General features: G+C 31.5%; 3 protein-coding genes across 3 annotated transcripts; 1 reads left to right on the top strand and 2 right to left on the bottom strand.

The window, feature by feature from the left end:
- The first annotated feature begins 1,660 nt into the window (after positions 1 to 1,660).
- On the top strand, positions 1,661 to 3,221 carry LOC140842022 (nectarin-1-like). Its single transcript, XM_073209817.1, has 2 exons — positions 1,661 to 1,915; positions 2,442 to 3,221. The coding sequence occupies exons 1-2, from the start codon at positions 1,801 to 1,803 to the stop codon at positions 2,975 to 2,977; spliced, it is 651 nt and encodes a 216-aa protein (XP_073065918.1). The 5' UTR covers positions 1,661 to 1,800; the 3' UTR covers positions 2,978 to 3,221.
- A 685-nt stretch (positions 3,222 to 3,906) lies between these two features.
- Positions 3,907 to 8,141, bottom strand: LOC140842015 (glutamate--tRNA ligase, cytoplasmic-like). Its single transcript, XM_073209808.1, is given in 7 exon segments — positions 3,907 to 4,312; positions 4,412 to 4,876; positions 5,184 to 5,576; positions 5,578 to 6,308; positions 6,606 to 6,759; positions 7,011 to 7,107; positions 7,948 to 8,141. Coding segments are annotated over 7 exon segments (2,190 nt in total). The 5' UTR covers positions 8,079 to 8,141; the 3' UTR covers positions 3,907 to 4,093.
- A 1,476-nt stretch (positions 8,142 to 9,617) lies between these two features.
- On the bottom strand, positions 9,618 to 12,705 carry LOC140842018 (arogenate dehydratase 2-like). Its single transcript, XM_073209814.1, has 10 exons — positions 12,558 to 12,705; positions 12,368 to 12,429; positions 12,181 to 12,273; positions 11,769 to 11,969; positions 11,605 to 11,685; positions 10,881 to 10,958; positions 10,642 to 10,731; positions 10,477 to 10,544; positions 10,074 to 10,155; positions 9,618 to 9,980 (listed from the first exon to the last, which is right to left on the bottom strand). Exons 1-10 carry the CDS (start codon positions 12,676 to 12,678, stop codon positions 9,921 to 9,923), a joined length of 936 nt encoding a protein of 311 aa, XP_073065915.1. The 5' UTR covers positions 12,679 to 12,705; the 3' UTR covers positions 9,618 to 9,920.
- Positions 12,706 to 20,662: the final 7,957 nt, after the last annotated feature.

The following is a 20,662-nucleotide window of genomic DNA, read 5'->3' as shown; positions in this document are numbered from 1 at the left end:
AATTTCTTATTCAATTAAAATTATTATAAATGAAAGTAGGTATCTTGTGAGACGGTCTCACGAATCTTTATCTGTGAGATGGGTCAACTCTATCGATATTCACAATAAAAAGTAATAATTTTTCATGGATGGCTCAAATAACCGAGATTCACAATAAAAAAGTAATATTCTTAACATAAAAAATAATATTTTTTTTCATTGATTGACCCAAATAAGAGATCTATCTCACAAAATAAGACCCGTGAGACCTTATCACACAATTTTTGCCTATGAAACTTTACAAATATTGGGTTTCCTTATATAATGGATAAAATAAAAGCATAGTAGTTGTTATATTGCAATTAAAAATATTAATTAAATTAGTAACATATGAAACGATTAGATTTTTTTGTAGCTAAAACTTATTTTTAAAATTTGTAGACCATATATATATATTTTTTAAAAATTGTATATTATTTCAAAAAACACATAATTCGGCAGATTGGGTTAAAATGAGTCGTATACTTCTCGAATTTTCCCCAAGAGAATATTTAAATTTTATAAAAGTGAAAGTATCCATATTTACCTTTTATTATTTCCTTATTCTGTAATTTATTCTTTTCTCATGTACAGAATGATGAGTTGGTTTTTTCTATTTATGAATATTTTAGATTGTTAGTTGGCTTTCAAATGCAAGCTGGAAGATGATTAATTAAAATAATTAATTTTTTTAAATAAATTAAAAAATAAATCCAAAACACATAATTAAATTTAGTGTGTCCTCTGAATTTTATTAAATATAAATATATTTTGTCGGAGTCGAATCTTTGCATTTTGTTTTTGAAAAAAAACTATTTAAAATATGAAATCAGTGTCATCTATTATTTAATGCATTTCTTCATGTTCCAATGACGCGTATGGAAATAAATATATACGTAACAATTCACATTTTTTTAATAAAAAAATGATGATTAGAAATAATATATTTTTAAAAATATAATTAAGAATGCGTCTCATGTGAAACCGTTTCACGAATCCTAATCTGTGAGACAGATTAACCCTACCTATATTCACAATAAAAAGTAATACTTTTAGCATAGAAAATAATACTTTTTCATGGATAACTTAAATAAGAAATTTGTCTCACAAATATGATACGTGAGACCGTCTTACATAAGTTTTTGTCTATAACTAACACATAAAATTTTATTATGTTGAAAAATAATTGGAAAGTTTGGGAGCTGGTAAATTATTGGAAAGAAAACAAGTGAAGGAAGTGGGCCGGGATTAATGGAAGATTCCAAAATTGATCAATCTTACGTTATCCATGAGACTAGTCCTCGTCCCCATGCTTCCTATTTTACCAATAAAAATCTATATATTTTCTACACGTCTACAAATTATTTTATTCTCACATTCAATTATTGCCAATATATCGACTGTTAGTCAATCATGTGATTCGAGGGCTGATTAATTGAAAAAAAGTCGATAATTCGTAATTCATCTGATATTAAAGTCTTGAGTTCGAAATGAGATTTTCAACTTGAGATACAATTGAAACATATTCTATTTTCGTTTTTCAGATACCAAGTTTGAAACAAGAATACCTCCGTTGAAAAAAAAAAAAGAAGAAGAAGAAGAAACAGAGAGTTCATTTAATTTAGATATGAAAAATCAAATATATTAAAACTCGGACTTCCAACTTCTTCCCACCTATAAAAATCTCACCCACTTTTCAGCTCTGCACAAATCCTTAATCTTCCCAACCAATCCCACTTCATCTCTTTCATCTCCGCTTCTTCTTGTCCTTTCAGCTCCGCCATGGCCGCCGGCGCCTGCAGAGTTCTAGCACTCATGGCTATTATGTTGGTCGCCGGAAGAGTTTCGGCCGATCCGGACATGCTTCAAGATATATGTGTGGCTGATCTTGCTTCTGGTACAAATTATATTCTTCTTTTTCTATATATATCAGATAATTTAATTGCTTTGAAACTAGTATTTCATTGAAATTTTATTTTGATGCTTCAACTCTGATTAATTACGGAGAATTAGCATTATTCAGAATTACTGCACTTAATTACCAAGTAAATTGCCAACTGCTTGCACCAAAAAAATATATTAACTGAATACTAACATATATATGTATAAACACTAGATTAAGAATATTTCTACGTAGAGTAAGTCTACATGAATATTATTGTTATCGTTTAATGAATTTAATTTAGTGTAACTAATTGTGTATGCAAAATTAATTATATAAGTAATTTTAAATTTATATAATTTTTATTCATTTAATGACCGATATAATTTTTCGAAAAGAAACTAGTGTTTTTGTTTGTTGACACGCAAAATATACGTGGATTGTATTCAGACCAAGTATTTATTAGAGATCTTCCAATTAACATAGATATTTATAATTTTTTAAAATGGTCAACGACGTTTTTGCCTCCAAATTGGAACAGCTATTAAAGTCAACGGATTTGTGTGTAAGTCAAACGCGACGGCGGACGATTTCTTCTCCGCCGCCCTGGCCAATCCCGGCGCCACCAACAACACCTTCGGATCACTAGTTACAGGTGCCAACGTGCAGAGAATCCCAGGCCTAAACACCCTCGGCGTTTCCCTCGCCAGGATCGACTACGCCCCCGGCGGTCTCAACCCACCACACACTCACCCACGTGCCACCGAGATCGTGTTCGTCCTCTACGGTGAGCTGGAAGTTGGCTTCATCACCACCGCGAATGTCCTCTACACTAAGATCATAAAAAAAGGCGAGATCTTCGTCTTCCCTAGAGGCCTCGTCCACTTCCAGAAGAACAATAGGAAAGTTCCGGCTGCTGTGATTGCCGCCTTCAATAGTCAGCTGCCGGGTACACAGTCCATCGCCACCACCTTGTTCGGGGCTTCGCCGCCTGTGCCGGATAATGTTTTGGCAAAAGCCTTCCAGATTGCGACGCCGGAAGTTCAGAAGATAAAGTCCAGATTCGCACCCAAATGATCGTGATTATCGGAAATGAAAGTTCTCACTCTTTTTCCAAATGGGAATTATTGTCTGTTTTCGTTTGATAAATCGATTTTTCATTTATTTGATGCTCTGATGTTTGCATGAAGATTTTCCTAATTTCTGAACAATAAAAGCTGATTTTCTTCAAATTGCTTTGTTACACATGCATGAAAATTTGTGTGTAATTCCGACTTAATTTAGACAAAAAAAGAAATGAATAGATCACATATTGTTTGTATATCTGGTTAACAATATTATTAATTTAGTGTGAGAACCTTTTATCTTGAATTTTGTCTTGTTCGAAATACAAGACGGAAGGCAAAGATTTTTAATCTACTTATATTTTTGTTTCATTTATGTATGTTACATCATGCTATCAACATTTTTAGTCTAAATATTTTCCACCTATTATAGACCAACTCGTTAACGGGAGCAAATAATTAACACTATCACTCAAATAAAAACAATAAAATTTAATTTATCTCTATTTTACTCTGAACATAATTAAGTAAATTCACTCTGTCTCACCTTTAGCAACTCAAAGTATTAATGGACGCCGCCTGACTCGAGTTTTTAATGTAATTGAGTGCTTGACCATGATTTTATATCCATGTCGTAATCCCTCTCCCCTCCTTCTCGAGGTGCTTCACAATTGTTCTGGATCTCATCTTTTAATTTTTTGATTGATTAAGTTACTATTGTGTACGTAAGACGTAAAAAAATTCGAAATTTTTGAGAAACTTTTTAGTATTGAAATACAATACTCTGGATTTCACTGCACAAGACAAACCAAGAAATCTTTCCGGACAAAATTTATTTTTTTGGCATTGTTAATTCACATAGGTTGCAGTTAAATTCGCTCAATTCATAAGATGGAAATCGACAATGAAAAGAATTAAGAGACATTTGCTGACGATGGTACAGAATGAAACCTTCTAATTTTGGAAGATTTTATATATCTCTGTTTTGATCTTAAATGCAGTTCTCCATGATGACAAAAATCATCCGAAGACCGTATTCATAGACCAAATATTTCTCACTGGGATACGATCAAAATCAGATAGGTATTAAACAGACACGAAAATTAATAACAAGGCCATAGAAATCCCACTACTTCGTCATGGTTTGCTGCTTACCGTCTGGAATTGCAAACAGGACAATCGGTTTCGAAGACCGAATCAAAGGGACATCACATCTGTAATACCCTTTCCTCTCCAGTTGTATTATGTCTCCACGCTTCAAGTTCCGCATATCAGATTCCCCGAGTGCCAGCGTCTCCTTCCTCGTACAGGGATTGACCACATCAGTGAAATCTTCATCTTCCTCAAGCTGCGATTATAAGCATGAATGGATTGTAATACGAGAATAAACCCAAAAAATTGATAAGAACCATAAGGGAAGCTTTCTTGTCCTGAATAAGAAAGTCACCTTTTTCTTTGTGATGAGATAGTCAAAGTCCACGAGCATTAATCTGACGAGCTCATTGGAATCTGGAAGCCATGTGAGTTTCAATTTTGTTGTCTTAACATTTCCTTTGAGATTCAAAACTCCCACAAGCTGAGTTATGATGCCGTTTTGATCTTTCTTGATTTCCTTCACAATTGCATTTCCCCAATCCTTTAAAGTCACCTCCTCATCAATTGAGATCGACTCCGCATCAGCATACTCAATCCATATTTTATTTGAATAAGACACGGCCTTCTCTCCAGCACCTTCATATTTCTTGTGTTTGGGCAAAACTCGCACAAAGGGGTTGCTGGGACCATCAGTTAGAATCAGCAATACACGTTCTTCCACCACAGCAGTATACCTGGGACATATCGGATCAATAATCTTCTTATTGATTGCCCAGAGTTTGTCCCATTCCATGAGATTGAGATTCTTGGAGGCCCCCTAACCATTATAAAGAAGACAACGAGCATCGTTATCATATTGTTGTCACTTGACAAGCATGACCACCTAGAGATTCCCTCCACCCCATCCCACCCGATATAAAACTAGACAAAAATTGGAACTTAGGATGTAGTCAAAACAGGCAAACATGTGCATACAACACATTCACATAAGACGTTCTCAAAATCATCACAAACTTGTTTGATTGCTCAAGTATGGAGAACAATCCGAATCAGCATTTAGTGTTTTGCCATTAACCAATAAATGCTCCGGCAGTTTTATACACCAGAGAACAATAGAGGCTTACCTGTTCCAAGATGAATTGTATCAGTGCTTCAATCTTCAGGCCCCTGCGCACTATTCCTTGAACTGTAGGAAAACGAGGATCATCCCATCCTTCAACCTTGCCATTTTGGACAAACCACAGAAGCTTGCGCTTGCTAAGAAGTGTGTACACCATATTCAGCCGACTAAACTCATATATATGGACCTTTCTAAATCCCATATCAGATTGAATTCTATGATATTGGTCATTTCGATCATGGTATTCACTAGATCGAAGAGCATGTGTGATACCTTCCACGGCATCAACAAATGGACAACAAAAGTCGTATGTTGGATATAATTTGTATCTAGATCCGATCCTGTGATGAGGCGTCAAGTTACAGCGGTAATACACTGGATCCCGAAGTGATTTATTTAGGGTCTTGCATGTCCAGTTTCCCCCGTAGACAGCACATTAATCCCCTCTCTGAGCCAGCTATCATTTCTTTCCACAAATTGAGATTCTCCTCCACACTGTTATTTCTGCATCTTGATTCTACACCATCCATCCTTTCCTGCTTCATTTTTTCACGCGGGGTATCATCGACATAGGCCTTGCCCTGACGGATCAATTTCTCAGCCATTTCCATGAGTTGGGGAAAGTAGTCTGATGTGTATGTCACAGCATCATATTTAATCCCTAGAGTTTCAATATCTTTAAGAAGATTATCCACAAACTCACTACTTTCCTTGTCAGGGTTTGTGTCGTCAAATCTCACAATCAGCTGTCCTTTATACCGGTGGGCAAAGTATTGGTTCGATAAGGCCGCTTTTGAATGACCTATATGAAGATAGCCACTGGGTTCTGGTGCAAACCGCAACTTCACTTTGCCAACCTCAGCATCAGGGAGATCCAGATCAAAGGCGGATCGGCCACCTGCTGTTTCATTCACGTGGACACCTTTCTCCTTAGCGAGGGATCGAGAACTAGAAGTTTGCAAATCTTTCGACTTTGATGGTATTGATTTTCCAGAGCCTCTTTTCCCGATATAGGTTGCAAGAAATTCACATAGCACACCATCATATTCAACAGATATCGAGTTGAACCACCGAACAAGGTTTTGGTACTTCTTGGATTTTCTCAAATTTTCCCATCTCAAACCAGTTCCTGCAAGACAAAAGGTACACATGAACACCTGGATAATTAAGCATAACATAGATTAAAACAGAAGGCAGAAAAATATAGACATAAAAGATGCCAGTTATCCTCAATTCAAAAAGTAATGAAAGTGCCACATATAAAACAACGGACCATTACAGAACAAGCTATAAGACAGAGAAAAATAAGGTGGCATGAAATCTAATCAGAAGTCAGGAGCAAGAATTAGAGAAATAACAACTGGGCTCAACAAAAATTGCACCAATTACTTACAGAAATTAGATCAAGCAAAATCAGAAAGTTCACCTGCAAGACCAGCCCAGATTGCTACATCCGCAATTGAAAGACTGTTGCCTACTAGAAAAGTATGTTCCAGCAAATATTCATCCACTGAGCCGCATGCTCCCTCAAATTCAGACCCAGAACCAAAGATAGGAGCATAGTCAAGCCATTCATCAATCTATAGTACGCATATATAAATGTCATCAATACCAAATCCCTTAGCCATGATGAAAGGGAAATCAATCTTTAAAATAGAATATTATTCTACCAAAGAATTGGAAAAGTGATTAATACATGTTTCAAATATCTATTTTCTTAAATTAAAATAAATAGCAGAATTGGAAAAGTGATTATACAGGTTTCAAATATCTATTTTCTTAAATTAAAATAAATAGCACATTCAACAAACAAAATGTAGAGAAAAGGAACCTGGCATGATTGATAAGCATCCCTCTCATAGAAATCAGGAATGCTGGCAGTCCTACCCACATATTTCAGAAGTACATAGGCTCCTTGCAGCCTCTGTCTGAAATCCATTTGGTTAACATGTGAGGACCATTCCGTTTTTGTGTATTTCAGATAAAATATGAAAATGGGTAAAAAGAAGTTCATAATAAAGACAAACATAAATGAAAGCAAAAAATTTCAGAATAACTACTTCGGTATTGCATGCCCAATGAATTAATCTCAAGAGTTTCACATCTAAAGGTTGCTAGATACAGGCCCTACTTTAGTCCCATCAAAGCCTAGACGACAGGCAGAAGTTTGTTTAATGCTGATTTCAACGAGAATGAGAACTAAAAGACTCTCGCTCCAGTCTGCGCTCTGTTTCAATATTCCTGTACAATTGTTTAATCAACCTAAATCTAGAACTTTTTGAGCCACATTCGAATTCAAACAAGAGTTGGCATCCCGTTCAAATTCGTAAGATCAAAAAAATAATGAGCCCTTAAAAGCTCATGATATCCCAAACTTCCCTAAAATAATTCCCAAAAAAAATTGACCTAAAAATGACCGAATTTGACATGAATATTTATATCTTGAAGAAAACATTTTCTTGGATAATATGCCCTGCAGCATCGGATGGAAATGAGAACAAAATCCCCAAACCCTCGCCCCCCAGTAATTCCTATATCACAATCCCCCAAAAAAAATGCTCAATCGAAAGTCAAAACCACTAAATATCAACTAACACGCAGAAATTCATTATCCCAACACAATCCTCGACGTAAATGAAAAAGCGAGCTGCAAATAAGCGTCATCCAACAGAAAAATAATACCATATAATTTTATATTGTCTGAGCTTACAGGTGAGCGATTCATAATTGCATTCAAAAAAACTGCAATAAGAAAGAAGAGAAATAACCCGTTAGATAAGGCAAGAGCTGGTGTAGAGCCGGGAGCAAGAGTTGAATTTGTTGTGAGAGAGACACCGGCGATTTTCGCGGCGGCGATGGCGGCAAGAGGAGGAGAATCGGCGGAGAAATGGAGTTCCATCGCGCCGCCGCTGGCACTCGAAAATTAAGCTAACAGTGTGCCCTCAATTAAGTGTTGAGGCAATCAAATATATATTCACATATAAAAGTATGCAAATATAAATTAACTTAAATCATACCATGCTCACTTTTAAATATTCGAGCTCAAACTTTAACCAAGTGCACAAATTCGGGCTCCACCTTTGAGTATGTTTAATCTATGACACGGGTCAATTTTACTCATATTCATAATAAAAAATAATATTTTTAAAACAAAAAATAATACTTTTTTATTGATTACCCAAATAAGAGATATGTATCACAAATACGATCGGTAAGACCGTATCACACAAATTTTTGTCTTATTATATTAATAAAACTTTATTATGATATTTGTCTGATAATTTAAAAAAAAAACAGACGATATTACATATCAATTTTATGATACGAATCTATGGTCCGATTAAATTCATTAAAATATTTTTTTTATTATCAAAAATATTATTAATAATAATGGTTATGAATGTAATCACCTCATTTCTTGACTATTGACCATTTCATAAAAGATTTAATCTAATCAACTCGTTAACTTTGTATTATACATCTATCTTTACAATATTAATTTTATATTTCACATTTATCCCATGATTTATAATTAATATCAATATTTTGGGAGTACAAAATATTCTTTTATGTTCGAATGGTTAAAAAGCAAATTTTTTGTATTTATTAGAAAATGTCGGAATGATTTTCAACGTTCATATTCAAGTTGGATCCATTTGAATACATCTCAAACTGAACGACTCGACAAAAAGAAATATATGAATTTGGATGACATATGATTATAATCACCCAATTTTTTCTTTAAAAATATTAAACAGTGACAAAGTTCCACCAAGCATAATCACCCAATTCAATTCTTATACGTGAAAACTGAAATCAATTTCATGAACTTTAATGGCCTCAAGATTAATACAATGCCAAGCCCAGAATTGAGTTTGCATCTAACCGAAGTGGCAACAAACTAACCATTAACCCACATTTGATTTATTCGTTGATTTCTTAGATCGCAGGGATTTCTGTGGAGTAATTAGACAAGTCTATGTCAATGGGCGAAAGGTCGTATGGCACAGAGAGTTCTTGACGCATCCGTGAGCAAAGACGCTCTCACTGCCTCTGATTTAGCATGATTATGGGATGTACCAGACATTCGAGGAGTTGTATAACCTGAAGATCGAGGACTGGATGCTGTATGTCTTCCGACTTGTTCACAAACATGTGCTTGTTTTTCCTAACTGTATCCATTTCTTGCTGCTCAGGCACTCGCCTCTACGTTGCGGGATTACCTTGAGATGATGCATCCAAATCGCAGTCCTAAAAGTAACTCCAACTTCTTGGACAAATCATCTAGTTTTACTGATAATTCGTAATAAGCTAGAAATCTGAAAGATCTTTTTATTAAAATATCCATAAACAGAACGAGGAGTAATCTACTTCCAGGCAAATTTCTTATATAAAGTGGCCGATGGTCTCTATTCCCATGAGTAAAGTGATCCATTTCACTGGGGAAAGATGAGTTTCGTCTTCCAAAAGGATATGAATTGCAAAGAATTAGACAATTCAAAACCAACAAATGTAATTAATAACAAAAAATGTAGTTTCATGATATATCAATAAAGGTCGAAACAATATGAATAATGGGTTTCCCCACGTGGGGAATAACTTAAAAATGTAAGATCGATGAAGAAATTCCAATCGACGCCAAGTGTTGCCGATACGATACTTGCTCTTCTGTTGCTTCAGTGGCCAATATAATGGTTGTATGTATCAAACAAACTTTTTGGATAATTGTGTTTAGAAGGACTCATTGAAAGCTATCATCTGCAGGGTAACTCCCAAAAACCCTCAAAAATGTTGCCAACTCCTGCAACAGGCCAGGGGAGCACACTTATTATGGCACTTGAAAACAAAGAGATAATTACTTCACAAGACAGGACATTACAAGTGCGAAGAGTACCTCTAGACGACGAATGGCATCTTGTGTTCGCTTTTCCGCCATGGATGCTTCGAAATCAACATAGAAAATATAACCAAAGCATCTGTTCAGAAATACAAAACATTTGAGAAGTAGGAAAATGCATTTATAAGATGAAATTGCTGACCAATATAGGATTGGTTTTTCAACTGATATATCTCAAAGTGGATTAATGTGATGCTTAAAATGATATCAAACCAATTTTAATGACACCATGTATTCAAAAATACAAATGAAACTCGGAGAGCATCAGGATTTGGCTAGTTTCATGATAAAAATTTGAATGTCAATCTACCACTTGGAATAAATTATTAATCAAATCAATATTATCTATCAAACCTTTATATATCTTACAAATAGAATTCTAACTTTCTGCATTATTTACTTTGGAAAACCAATGATATTATCAGCAAGTGTCTGCGAAGCTTGCTTCTGCAGTGGACGGGTTTCGATCTGTGTCAAGAAATATAAAATGAAAAAAAGGAAACGAAAAAATGTAACTTTTCATAGATAATAAATCACAAACATATCCCTATCAAGATCAACACACCTTGGTAAGATTGATTTTCATCTTATCGAACACTCTGAGTACTTTACGAAGCTCTCCCGGACCTTCCTCAAGAGAGAAGACTATACTTGTCTGACAAATGATTTACATGCATGATAAGTAAATTGCTCGGTGCTTGCTGAAAGTATATGAAGACTTATTTTATGTAGAAAGTTGAATTATAACTACGTTCTATAATAATTACTTAGCATTCAGCAATTAACATAGTTAGGAAAGCTAACCTTGAAAGGCTTATCGGTGCCAGGTTTAATACGTCTCCTTGCCAGCATAATGAACCGAGTGACGCTGTAAGAATAATCCTAAAAGTAGAAAAAGAAATAATAATATATCATGCAACTGATGTATTTGACTAACAAGAACATATAAAACAACCTATATGTCTTTAGCAAGTATATTCAAATTATAGTTCTTTGCAGCGGTCATGCTAGCAACTGCCCCATCATCCTTGAGTTTATGATCAGCAACATACCGAATATTCAAGCAGAGATAATATTTAAAAGTACTGGTGATTAAACTGAATGAGTACGTATAAGTTCTTGAAATTAGCCGCATCACATCTTATTCAAATTCCTGGATCTTATGAGTAACATTAGTTCTTGACTTGAAAACACTAAAGAAAAATATTTTCTTTCACTTGTTCGAAAGAAAAAGTTATCTTCATGAGAATGAATTGAAAGTTGTTTATAGATTTACTTTGTTTATCTTATATGTGTTTATATTGAAAGTTATTTGTAGATTTACACATTTATCTTATATGTGTTTTCATTTCAATAATTTTGCCAAATAAAAAAGTGATGACATCTGGCTTCAAAGCAATCGCTCTCTCTCTCTCTCGTGTTTTCCTTGCAAACCCATAGCAATTAAAATTCAAGAAAAACATAGAACCATATCGTGAATGACATTAGAACGGATGTCATAAATTTGATTTTATGCAAGTTCTTTTACCTTTGCAGCCTCAGCAGTATCATCCACAACTACTCTCACCAGTCCTAAGTTAGTTAATGTGTTCTCACAGTGTGCAAGCGCCTGAACATCGAAATAACAAAGATTACATTGTGGAGTGAACACCTCGGGGACAAATAGGATAAGTTTTATTCATCATAAAGCACCTGTGGATGGCTATGAACACTCTTTAAATCTTCAACCTTGACGTTGGGGTTCGCTAGTAAGCAATGTCTAATTAAAAGTTTCTTTTCTCCAACAATATGCAATCTATGTTGAAATAGAAGATCATAATTCCTGTGAATGCTGCCACCCAAAGAATTTTCAATTGGCAGTACTGCTCTATCAATGAGCCCACTTTCAACAGCCTAAAACAAGGATTGCAAACAGAAAACAAGAAATAGAGGTGAAGTACATCTTCTTCATCACGTTTACCTATTCAAGAGAACACACAATTATTTACATGAACACTTCAAAAGACCGACTGTCAAGAGGGAAGCCAGTAAGAAACAAGTCATTCCCTCTCAAATGATAAACAAGCATCATATAATACGACGCCAAACGGCAACATATCCTCACCACAAAACAAGTTTCAAAGTCTGGGCGTGGAACTGGTTCACAATTTGGGTATGCCGTCAATGCTGCAGACTCACTATATGAACCTGGAACCCCCTTTCACATTGAAAATCCATTCATTTAAAAAACTCTCCATAAATAAAAACAAGATGCAGTGACAAAAGATAATCAAGGAAAGCAACTATTAAACCTGATAAGCAACACGGAGACGAGGCCCTTCATCGTTCAATAGCGCGAATAACGTGGAAGGCCCTAAAAAAATCCAAACATTTCATACGTAAATCATTCATGCAAAAATAAAAGTATATAGTAGAAAAAACATCCGAGTGGGAGTTTGGATTAAATTCAAAAGTGTAGTCTTCAATTAGTTTTTGCACTACTTCTAATTCTGGTGCATGGGTGACTCCACCGTTTGGGGAGATTAACGGCGATACTGGGAGTCTGATAAGGGTTTTTGTCTTCGAATTGCAGAGGGTTCATCCGGGCTGTGGTGGCCACCATCAGAAAGGGATTTGGCTTCAAATCTTTCTTCTGCTACAAAATCACGTATGAATATGTTAGATTGTTAGTTGGCTTTAGAATGCAAGCTGGAAGCTGATTAATTAAAAAATAATTTAACATTTTTAAATAAATTAAAAAAAAACAAATCCAAAACAAATAATCTATATATATATAAATATACAGATTGAATTGTGAATTTACTCTATTGTCCTTATCTTTATTATTATCTATTCTATATATATATAAATATACAGATTGAATTGTGAATTTACTCTATTGTCCTTATCTTTATTATTATCTATTAATTACAATTATGCATTTACTCTTTTGTCCTTATCCTTATTATTTATTTACTAATTACTAAACTTTTAAATTCAATCCTTAGTATTAATTATTAATTACAATTATGCATTTACTCTTTTGTCCTTATCCTTATTATTTATTTACTAATTACTAAACTTTTAATCCTTATCCTTATTATTTATTTACTAATTACTAAACTTTTAAATTCAATAGCCGAGATTAAAATTTGTTTTGTGAAAAAATCTTACAAATATATTTAAATTCAATAGCCGAGATTAAAATTTGTTTTGTGAAAAAATCTTACAAATATATATATAAATATACAGATTGAATTGTGAATTTACTCTATTGTCCTTATCTTTATTATTATCTATTAATTACAATTATGCATTTACTCTTTTGTCCTTATCCTTATTATTTATTTACTAATTACTAAACTTTTAAATTCAATCCTTATTATTAATTATTAATTACAATTATGCATTTACTCTTTTGTCCTTATCCTTATTATTTATTTACTAATTACTAAACTTTTAATCCTTATCCTTATTATTTATTTACTAATTACTAAACTTTTAAATTCAATAGCCGAGATTAAAATTTGTTTTGTGAAAAAATCTTACAAATAATCTATATCTATCTATACTAATCTATACTAATATAAATATATGAATGTGACCTTCATTTAATATCTATATATATATAAATATACAGATTGAATTGTGAATTTACTCTATTGTCCTTATCTTTATTATTATCTATTAATTACAATTATGCATTTACTCTTTTGTCCTTATCCTTATTATTTATTTACTAATTACTAAACTTTTAAATTCAATCCTTATTATTAATTATTAATTACAATTATGCATTTACTCTTTTGTCCTCCTTATTATTTATTTACTAATTACTAAACTTTTAATCCTTATCCTTATTATTTATTTACTAATTACTAAACTTTTAAATTCAATAGCCGAGATTAAAATTTGTTTTGTGAAAAAATCTTACAAATAATCTATATCTATCTATACTAATCTATACTAATATAAATATATGAATGTGACCTTCATTTAATAATAATCTATATATATATATAAATATACAGATTGAATTGTGAATTTACTCTATTGTCCTTATCTTTATTATTATCTATTAATTACAATTATGCATTTACTCTTTTGTCCTTATCCTTATTATTTATTTACTAATTACTAAACTTTTAATCCTTATCCTTATTATTTATTTACTAATTACTAAACTTTTAAATTCAATAGCCGAGATTAAAATTTGTTTTGTGAAAAAATCTTACAAATAATCTATATCTATCTATACTAATCTATACTAATATAAATATATGAATGTGACCTTCATTTAATAATAATCATTAATATATATATTTTTAAATCAATTTTCAATATATGATGCTAAATACATATTACTAAATGATATATTATCTATTATTAATCTATTAAGTATATGACTTTCATTTGTTAGCTTACTATTATATTATTTTTTTGTTTTACAATTTGTCATATTAATGGTGTTATTTAATTAATTTTTTTTCTTAGTTTAATAAGACATTAATAGTGTATTTAACTCAATCAAACTAATTATTATTTTAATTTACTTTAAATTTAATTTTAGTTACTTAAATTTATACATTGTCCTCAAATAATAACAGGAAGACAAAGGGAAATGATTCGGATTGAATAAAAATAAATTATTTATAAATATTAATGCCATACAAAATTTCTTTCTCCCATTTAGAATAAAAATATTTTCAGACTCTTTAAGTGTCAATAAAGATATGTGATTGAGAGAAATATTTGTCTTTAAGTGATTTCAAACATTGTTTTTAAGTTATTTAGTTAATTTTTTTTATAAATGCTGCTAAATAAATATTACTAAATAATATACTCCATTTGATCATTTTGTGTTCTTGCAATGAGAGGAGTTTTTTTTTACCCTAGCGTTAACATGTTTGATTGTTATATGTCTTTTGTATTGATCATGTAATTGTGTTTGCATTGTTTATGTGATTTGTTTGTTTGCACAAAGAAAAGAGAAAACAAAATCAAATATCCAACAAAAACGGTTATTTTTCAATTTTTTATTGTTGAGATATTTTGTTAATTTTTAAACACATAATGCATGTTTTCTGTTTGCTTAGATTACTTAGTTTGAAGTGACTTAGAAAATATTAAAAAGATTGAAATATTTATTCGTTTTTACCTTATGTCTCATAATATCAAGAGATAACATTTTTTATTTATTGGGGCAAATGTATTTTCAAACTTCTGTCTATAAATCAATATTTAAATTTTTTACGACATTATTATATTCTCTAATCAATTTTTTTTACTTAAATTGATAGAAGGCATTTTAATTTGAGTTTTTATGTTCTTGCTTATATTATTTTTGTAATATTATTTATCATGAAAATAATAGGTGAACTACAAAATTTGGTAGGTCTAAGAGTCTTCTGGTGAACGACAAATATGGATAAATTATTAAAATATATATCCAGTAGATTTTTGACATGCGATTTTGCTCTAATTCAATGATTATGCATGATTATAAATTTTAATTATATCACAAGTTAAAGCATGTTTTGTTGTTGCTAGATATATTTAGTCAATAGTCTAATATGTTTCTATGGTTTAAGAAAAATTGTGTGACTTTGTATTATATTATTACGGCTACTTTTCTAAATGGTTTTATTATGATTTCAAGGCACCATTTTTCATGTGTTTTTTAAAGAAGTGAAATGAATATCTATAAAACGATGACATTAATAAGGCTTCTTCTCTTTATTTGAAAAAAATATTGGAAAATTTATACAAATTGTGAATAATATGAGTTAATATTTAATTTGAGAGTGCTTTATGGTTTTTATTGCTCGTATATACTTCAATTTTTTTGTTATTGTACTAAATAAATTATTTTTAACCTTTGAGTTATAATTTTTTTTCTTATCGAGGTTGTTTGTGTTATGATTTTTTTATTCGTTTTGGTTAGTATTGTTGGCGGTAATTGATTTTTCTGATATTATATCATGTGTCTTGTTGTTTATATAAAAATAAATATGAGAGTACATCAATCAAAGCCACGTATTTTGAGTCTTCTGTTCTACGAAGAGAATAGTAAATGGTTTCTGTGAATTATATAATTTCTTGGTTTTTCATACATATAATCTATGAAATGCGTCAAATTTTGAACAAAAAAGTTTTGACAAACATAGTTGATGAAAAAAAAGACATGTTAAATAAAAAAATAATGTTGTGTATTACTATGTTGGGTGCGATAATTGTCCCTGCTTGGTAGAGCGGTCGAACCGTGGTGCTTGAGCTGTTGTGCGGTTTAAAAGATTTGAGTTGCACAATTACTACTAGCTATAGCTTTTGGTAAAACGACAAGCGATCGGTCTTACAATTGGTATCAGAGGCAAGGTCACGGGTTCGATTCCCATTGATTGCAAGGAGTGCAATTATTGGGAGGAAGATTGTTGGATGCAATAATTGTCCCTGCTTGCTTGAGCGGCCGAACTGTGGTGCTTGAGCTGCTGCGCGATTTAAAAGATTTGAGTTGCACCATTACTACTAGCTATAGCTTTTGGTAAAGCGGCAAGCGTTCGGTCCTACATACTATGTCCTAATTTCTGTATGATATAATTCAAGCACATTTTTTTATAGATATTTGAAATTAGGTCTAATTAAGTAACATGAAACATATACATATATATTAAATCATATTTAAAGCAAAATGTTAAGATCAAGAATGATTCAGATTTAAATTTCAACGAAACATAATGAATAAGGAATTGAAGAATTGTATGTGTACGTTAAGTGTTATATAATGATTATGTTGCTACTTCATGGTTGTGCGACATATGAATGTCATATAAAATATCAATATTTCTCAATAAAATAGGTTTTTTCAAAAAGAAAAAAATTATTCATTTAGAAAAAGAAATACATGAAAAACAAATTGTGCATAATTCTCATTCTATTTATAATGGTATGAGAACAATTCTAAAACTTTGTTGACACAATATAACAGATCAATTCTGTGCATTTTATTGAGACATTGAGTCAGTTTCACTTTATTTTCTCCAATATTATCTCGCTATATTTCGAGGTGATACGAGATTGTTTTTGTCTCTTTTTTTAGTCAAAGTGTCTAACTAGCTAATTTATAACATATATGATGGTAGCATAGAAAAATCCTCGTCAAATAAATTCACTTAACAAAATATTGAAATTCAAATAAAATTCTACAATATTTCATCAAATTAATTTTGACTAACATAAAATGCTCATCAAATCTAAATGGTTATATTATTAGATGAGATATTGAATAAGACAAATACTTTGACATATATTTGAATGATATCTCATATGCATATCTTAATAACATTATTCGTATCTCTTCTCAAGCTTTTTAAAATACAATAATTAATTTTGTATATCGTTCCACAAGATATAAAATATTATAAAACAAAATATAAACTCGATAGAAGAAAATTTGTTTTGTTTCAATGAATAATATAATATTATGTTCTAAACGCAACAAATGAGATTGAAACTATATCATCATCATGACATGATGCTCGCAATCATTATTTCAAAGCTTCCAAAAAATGACGATCAAGATGACTTTCTTGAATTGTGTCAAATTAAATGAGGACACAATTCTAAGATATAGCCATTTGAAAAAATTCAAGTATTTTTCTCACACTGATTGAGAAATAGTTGTTAAAAATTTATTAACCTTACAGCTATATGTTGATAATATGATACTAAATATATAAAAATGATATCACAAATATCACAATATTTGAAGAAGGTGCAACACCATTCATTGGTTATGTTGTTGAAGAATATATATGTTATAAATACTTTTAGTCACAAGTGAAAACTTATCACGAGTAAAAGCATTTTTTCTTAGGAGTTATAGTTGATTATTGTCAAAAGCTGAAAAATCATTTAACAACAAAAAAAATAGTCGGAAAAATAAGATTATCAAATAAAAACAATATAGAAAATCGAAAAAATGTCGTGATAAAGAAGCAAACTACGAGCATGTCAGATCCCGGATAAGGATTGTAAATAACATAATAGATGTTAAAGACGATTAGATACTTGTTGAGCATATCAAAATAATTATATTTATATTATAACAAACTACGACAAAGAGCTGTTGAGTTGTCAAAATCAACCAAGAAGCATATTGGAAAGTGTGTCAAGTGGATAAGATACTTTCTCTGATTTATATACCGTCTATGGTCATGATTTTTTTATTTTTTATGGGTTAGTTTGTTTCAGTTGATAAATGTTAATAACCATGTTTTAATTCATTTAAATATTATTAAAATTTCGTACATATATTTTCAGTAGTTTAGTTTTTTACGTGCAACGCACGTGCATTTTTCTAGTATATATATATATAATTAAAAAGAGAAAAAGAAGTCGATTATTTGTGATCCATCTGACGGCAAAGTTCTGAGTTTAAAATAAGATTTTTGGCTCGAAAGTCAATTTTAACAATATCCTTTTTCTTTTTTATAGCCACCGAGTTTGAAACAAGATATTCGTTTTAACAAAATACAACCATTTCAAAAAAAAAGAAGAAGAAATAGAGAGTTAATTTAACTTAATGATGTAATATTCACGTAGACATGAAAAATCAAATATCATAAAACAAAATGTAGAGAAAAAGAACCTGGCATGATTGATAAGCATACCGGGCTCCTTGCGGCCTCTTTCTGAAAATCCATTTGGTTAACATGTGAGGACCAAATTGAGAACAAAATCCCCAAACCCGTTACCGATTCATAATTGCATTCAAAAAATTGCAATAAGAAAGAAGAGAAATAACCCCTTAGATAAGGCAAGAGTTGGTGTAGAGCCGGGAGCAAGAGTTGAATTTGTTGTGAGAGAGACAACGGCGATTTTCGCGGCAAGAGGAGAAGAATAGGTTGAGAAATGGAGTTCCATCGCGTATCGCTGGCACTCGAAAATTACTCTAACTCTATGTTTGAAATCAAAAATTTGGTGGGATTTGAATTTTTAAATCTTAGTTTTAAAAGTTTTGTTAGTTGGATTTTAAGGGATTTGACAAGATTCAATTTAGATTTGATTGTGTATAAAAAAAAATCTTCTTAAAAATTTGATAAGATTTGGATTTTAATAAACCTAAAAAAATATCAATAACAAATTTTTTAAATTATTATCTTTCTATGTATGAGAATATGTTAGATTGTTAGTTGTCTTTCGAATACACGATGGAAGCTGATTAATTAAAAAATAATTTAAATTTTTTAATTAATTAAAAAATAAATCCAAAACACATAAGTAAATTTAGATCGTATCATTGTAATCTATTATTAAAGGCATTTCTTCATGTTCCAATGACGCGTATGGAAATAAATATGTACGTACAAATTCACTTTTTTTTTTTAAAAAAAATGATGATTAGAAATTATTTATTTTTAAAAATATAATTAAAGTATAAAATTTTATTATGTTGGAAAGTTTGGGAGCTGGTAAATTATTGGAAAGAAAACAAGTGAAGTAAGTCTACATGAATCTAGATTTGACAACCTAGAGGTCTCGTCCACTTCTATAAGAACAATAGGAAAGTCCCGGCTGCAGTTATCGCCGCCTTCAATAGTCAGCTGCCGGGTACACAGTCCATCGCCACCACCTTGTTCGGGGCTTCGCCGCCGGTTCCGGATAATGTTTTGGCAAAAGCCTTCCAGATTGCGACGCCGAAAGTTCAGAAGATCAAGTCCAGATTCGCACCCAAATGATCATGATTATCGGAAATGAAAGTTCTCACTTTTTTTCCAAATGGGAATTATTGTTTGTATTTAATTGATAATTCGATTTTTCATTTACTTGATGTTCTTATGTTTGCATTAAGATTTTCCTAATTTCTGAACAATAAAATCTGATTTTCTTCAAATTGCCTTGTACGGACGCACATGCATGAAAAACTGTGTATAATTCCGACATAATTTAGACAAAATAAGAAATGAATAAATCACATATTGTTTGTATATCTGGTTAAATGTATTATTAATTTAGTGTGAGTACCTTTAAACTAAAAAAAAAAAAAGTTATTTTGAATTTTTTCTTCTTTGAAATACAAGACGGAAGGCAAAGATTTTGTTATCTACTTATATTTTTGTTTCATTTATGTATGTTACGTCATGCTATCAAAACTTTTAGTCAAAATATTTTCCACCTATTATGGACCAACTCGGTTAACGGGAGCAAATAATTAACACTATCACTCAAATCTCTATTTTACTCTGAAAATAATTAAGTAAATTCACCCTGTCTCACCTTTAGCAACTCAAAGTATTCATGGACGCCGGAGTTTTTAATGTAATGGAGTGCTTGACCTTTATTGCTCCAACGTCTCATAATCCAGAGACGGATCCATGATTTTATATCCATGTCGTAATCACTCTCTCCTTTTTGACAGATATTCCCTTCTGGGCGTGCTTCACAATTGTGTTCTGGATCTCATCTTTTAATTTTTTGATTGATTAGACGTACACAAATTCCAAATTTTAGTATTGATATACAATTCTCTGGATTTCACTGCACAAACAACAAACCAAGAAATCTTTCCGGACAAAATTTATTTTTTTGGATGAGAAACTACTAAAATA

This window comes from Primulina eburnea, chromosome 9 (genome assembly GCF_022965805.1).
Source record: "Primulina eburnea isolate SZY01 chromosome 9, ASM2296580v1, whole genome shotgun sequence".
NCBI lineage: Eukaryota > Viridiplantae > Streptophyta > Magnoliopsida > Lamiales > Gesneriaceae > Primulina > Primulina eburnea.
The sequence above is the reverse complement of the archived record's forward strand: the minus strand, read 5'-3'. Positions and strand labels throughout refer to the sequence as shown.

Excerpts from the sequence above, each read along its gene's own strand:
- LOC140842022 (XM_073209817.1), top strand. The coding sequence starts at position 1,801 with ATGGCCGCCGGCGCCTGCAGAGTTCTAGCACTCATGGCTATTATGTTG. Across the intron at positions 1,916-2,441 it reads TGTGGCTGATCTTGCTTCTG|CTATTAAAGTCAACGGATTT; the intron begins GTACAAATTATA and ends AAATTGGAACAG.
- LOC140842018 (XM_073209814.1), bottom strand. The coding sequence starts at position 12,678 with ATGGTGGCCACCACAGCCCGGATGAACCCTCTGCAATTCGAAGACAAA. Across the intron at positions 10,959-11,604 it reads ATACTGCTGAGGCTGCAAAG|GATTATTCTTACAGCGTCAC; the intron begins GTAAAAGAACTT and ends TTCTACTTTTAG. Across the intron at positions 10,732-10,880 it reads GCACCGATAAGCCTTTCAAG|ACAAGTATAGTCTTCTCTCT; the intron begins GTTAGCTTTCCT and ends ATCATTTGTCAG.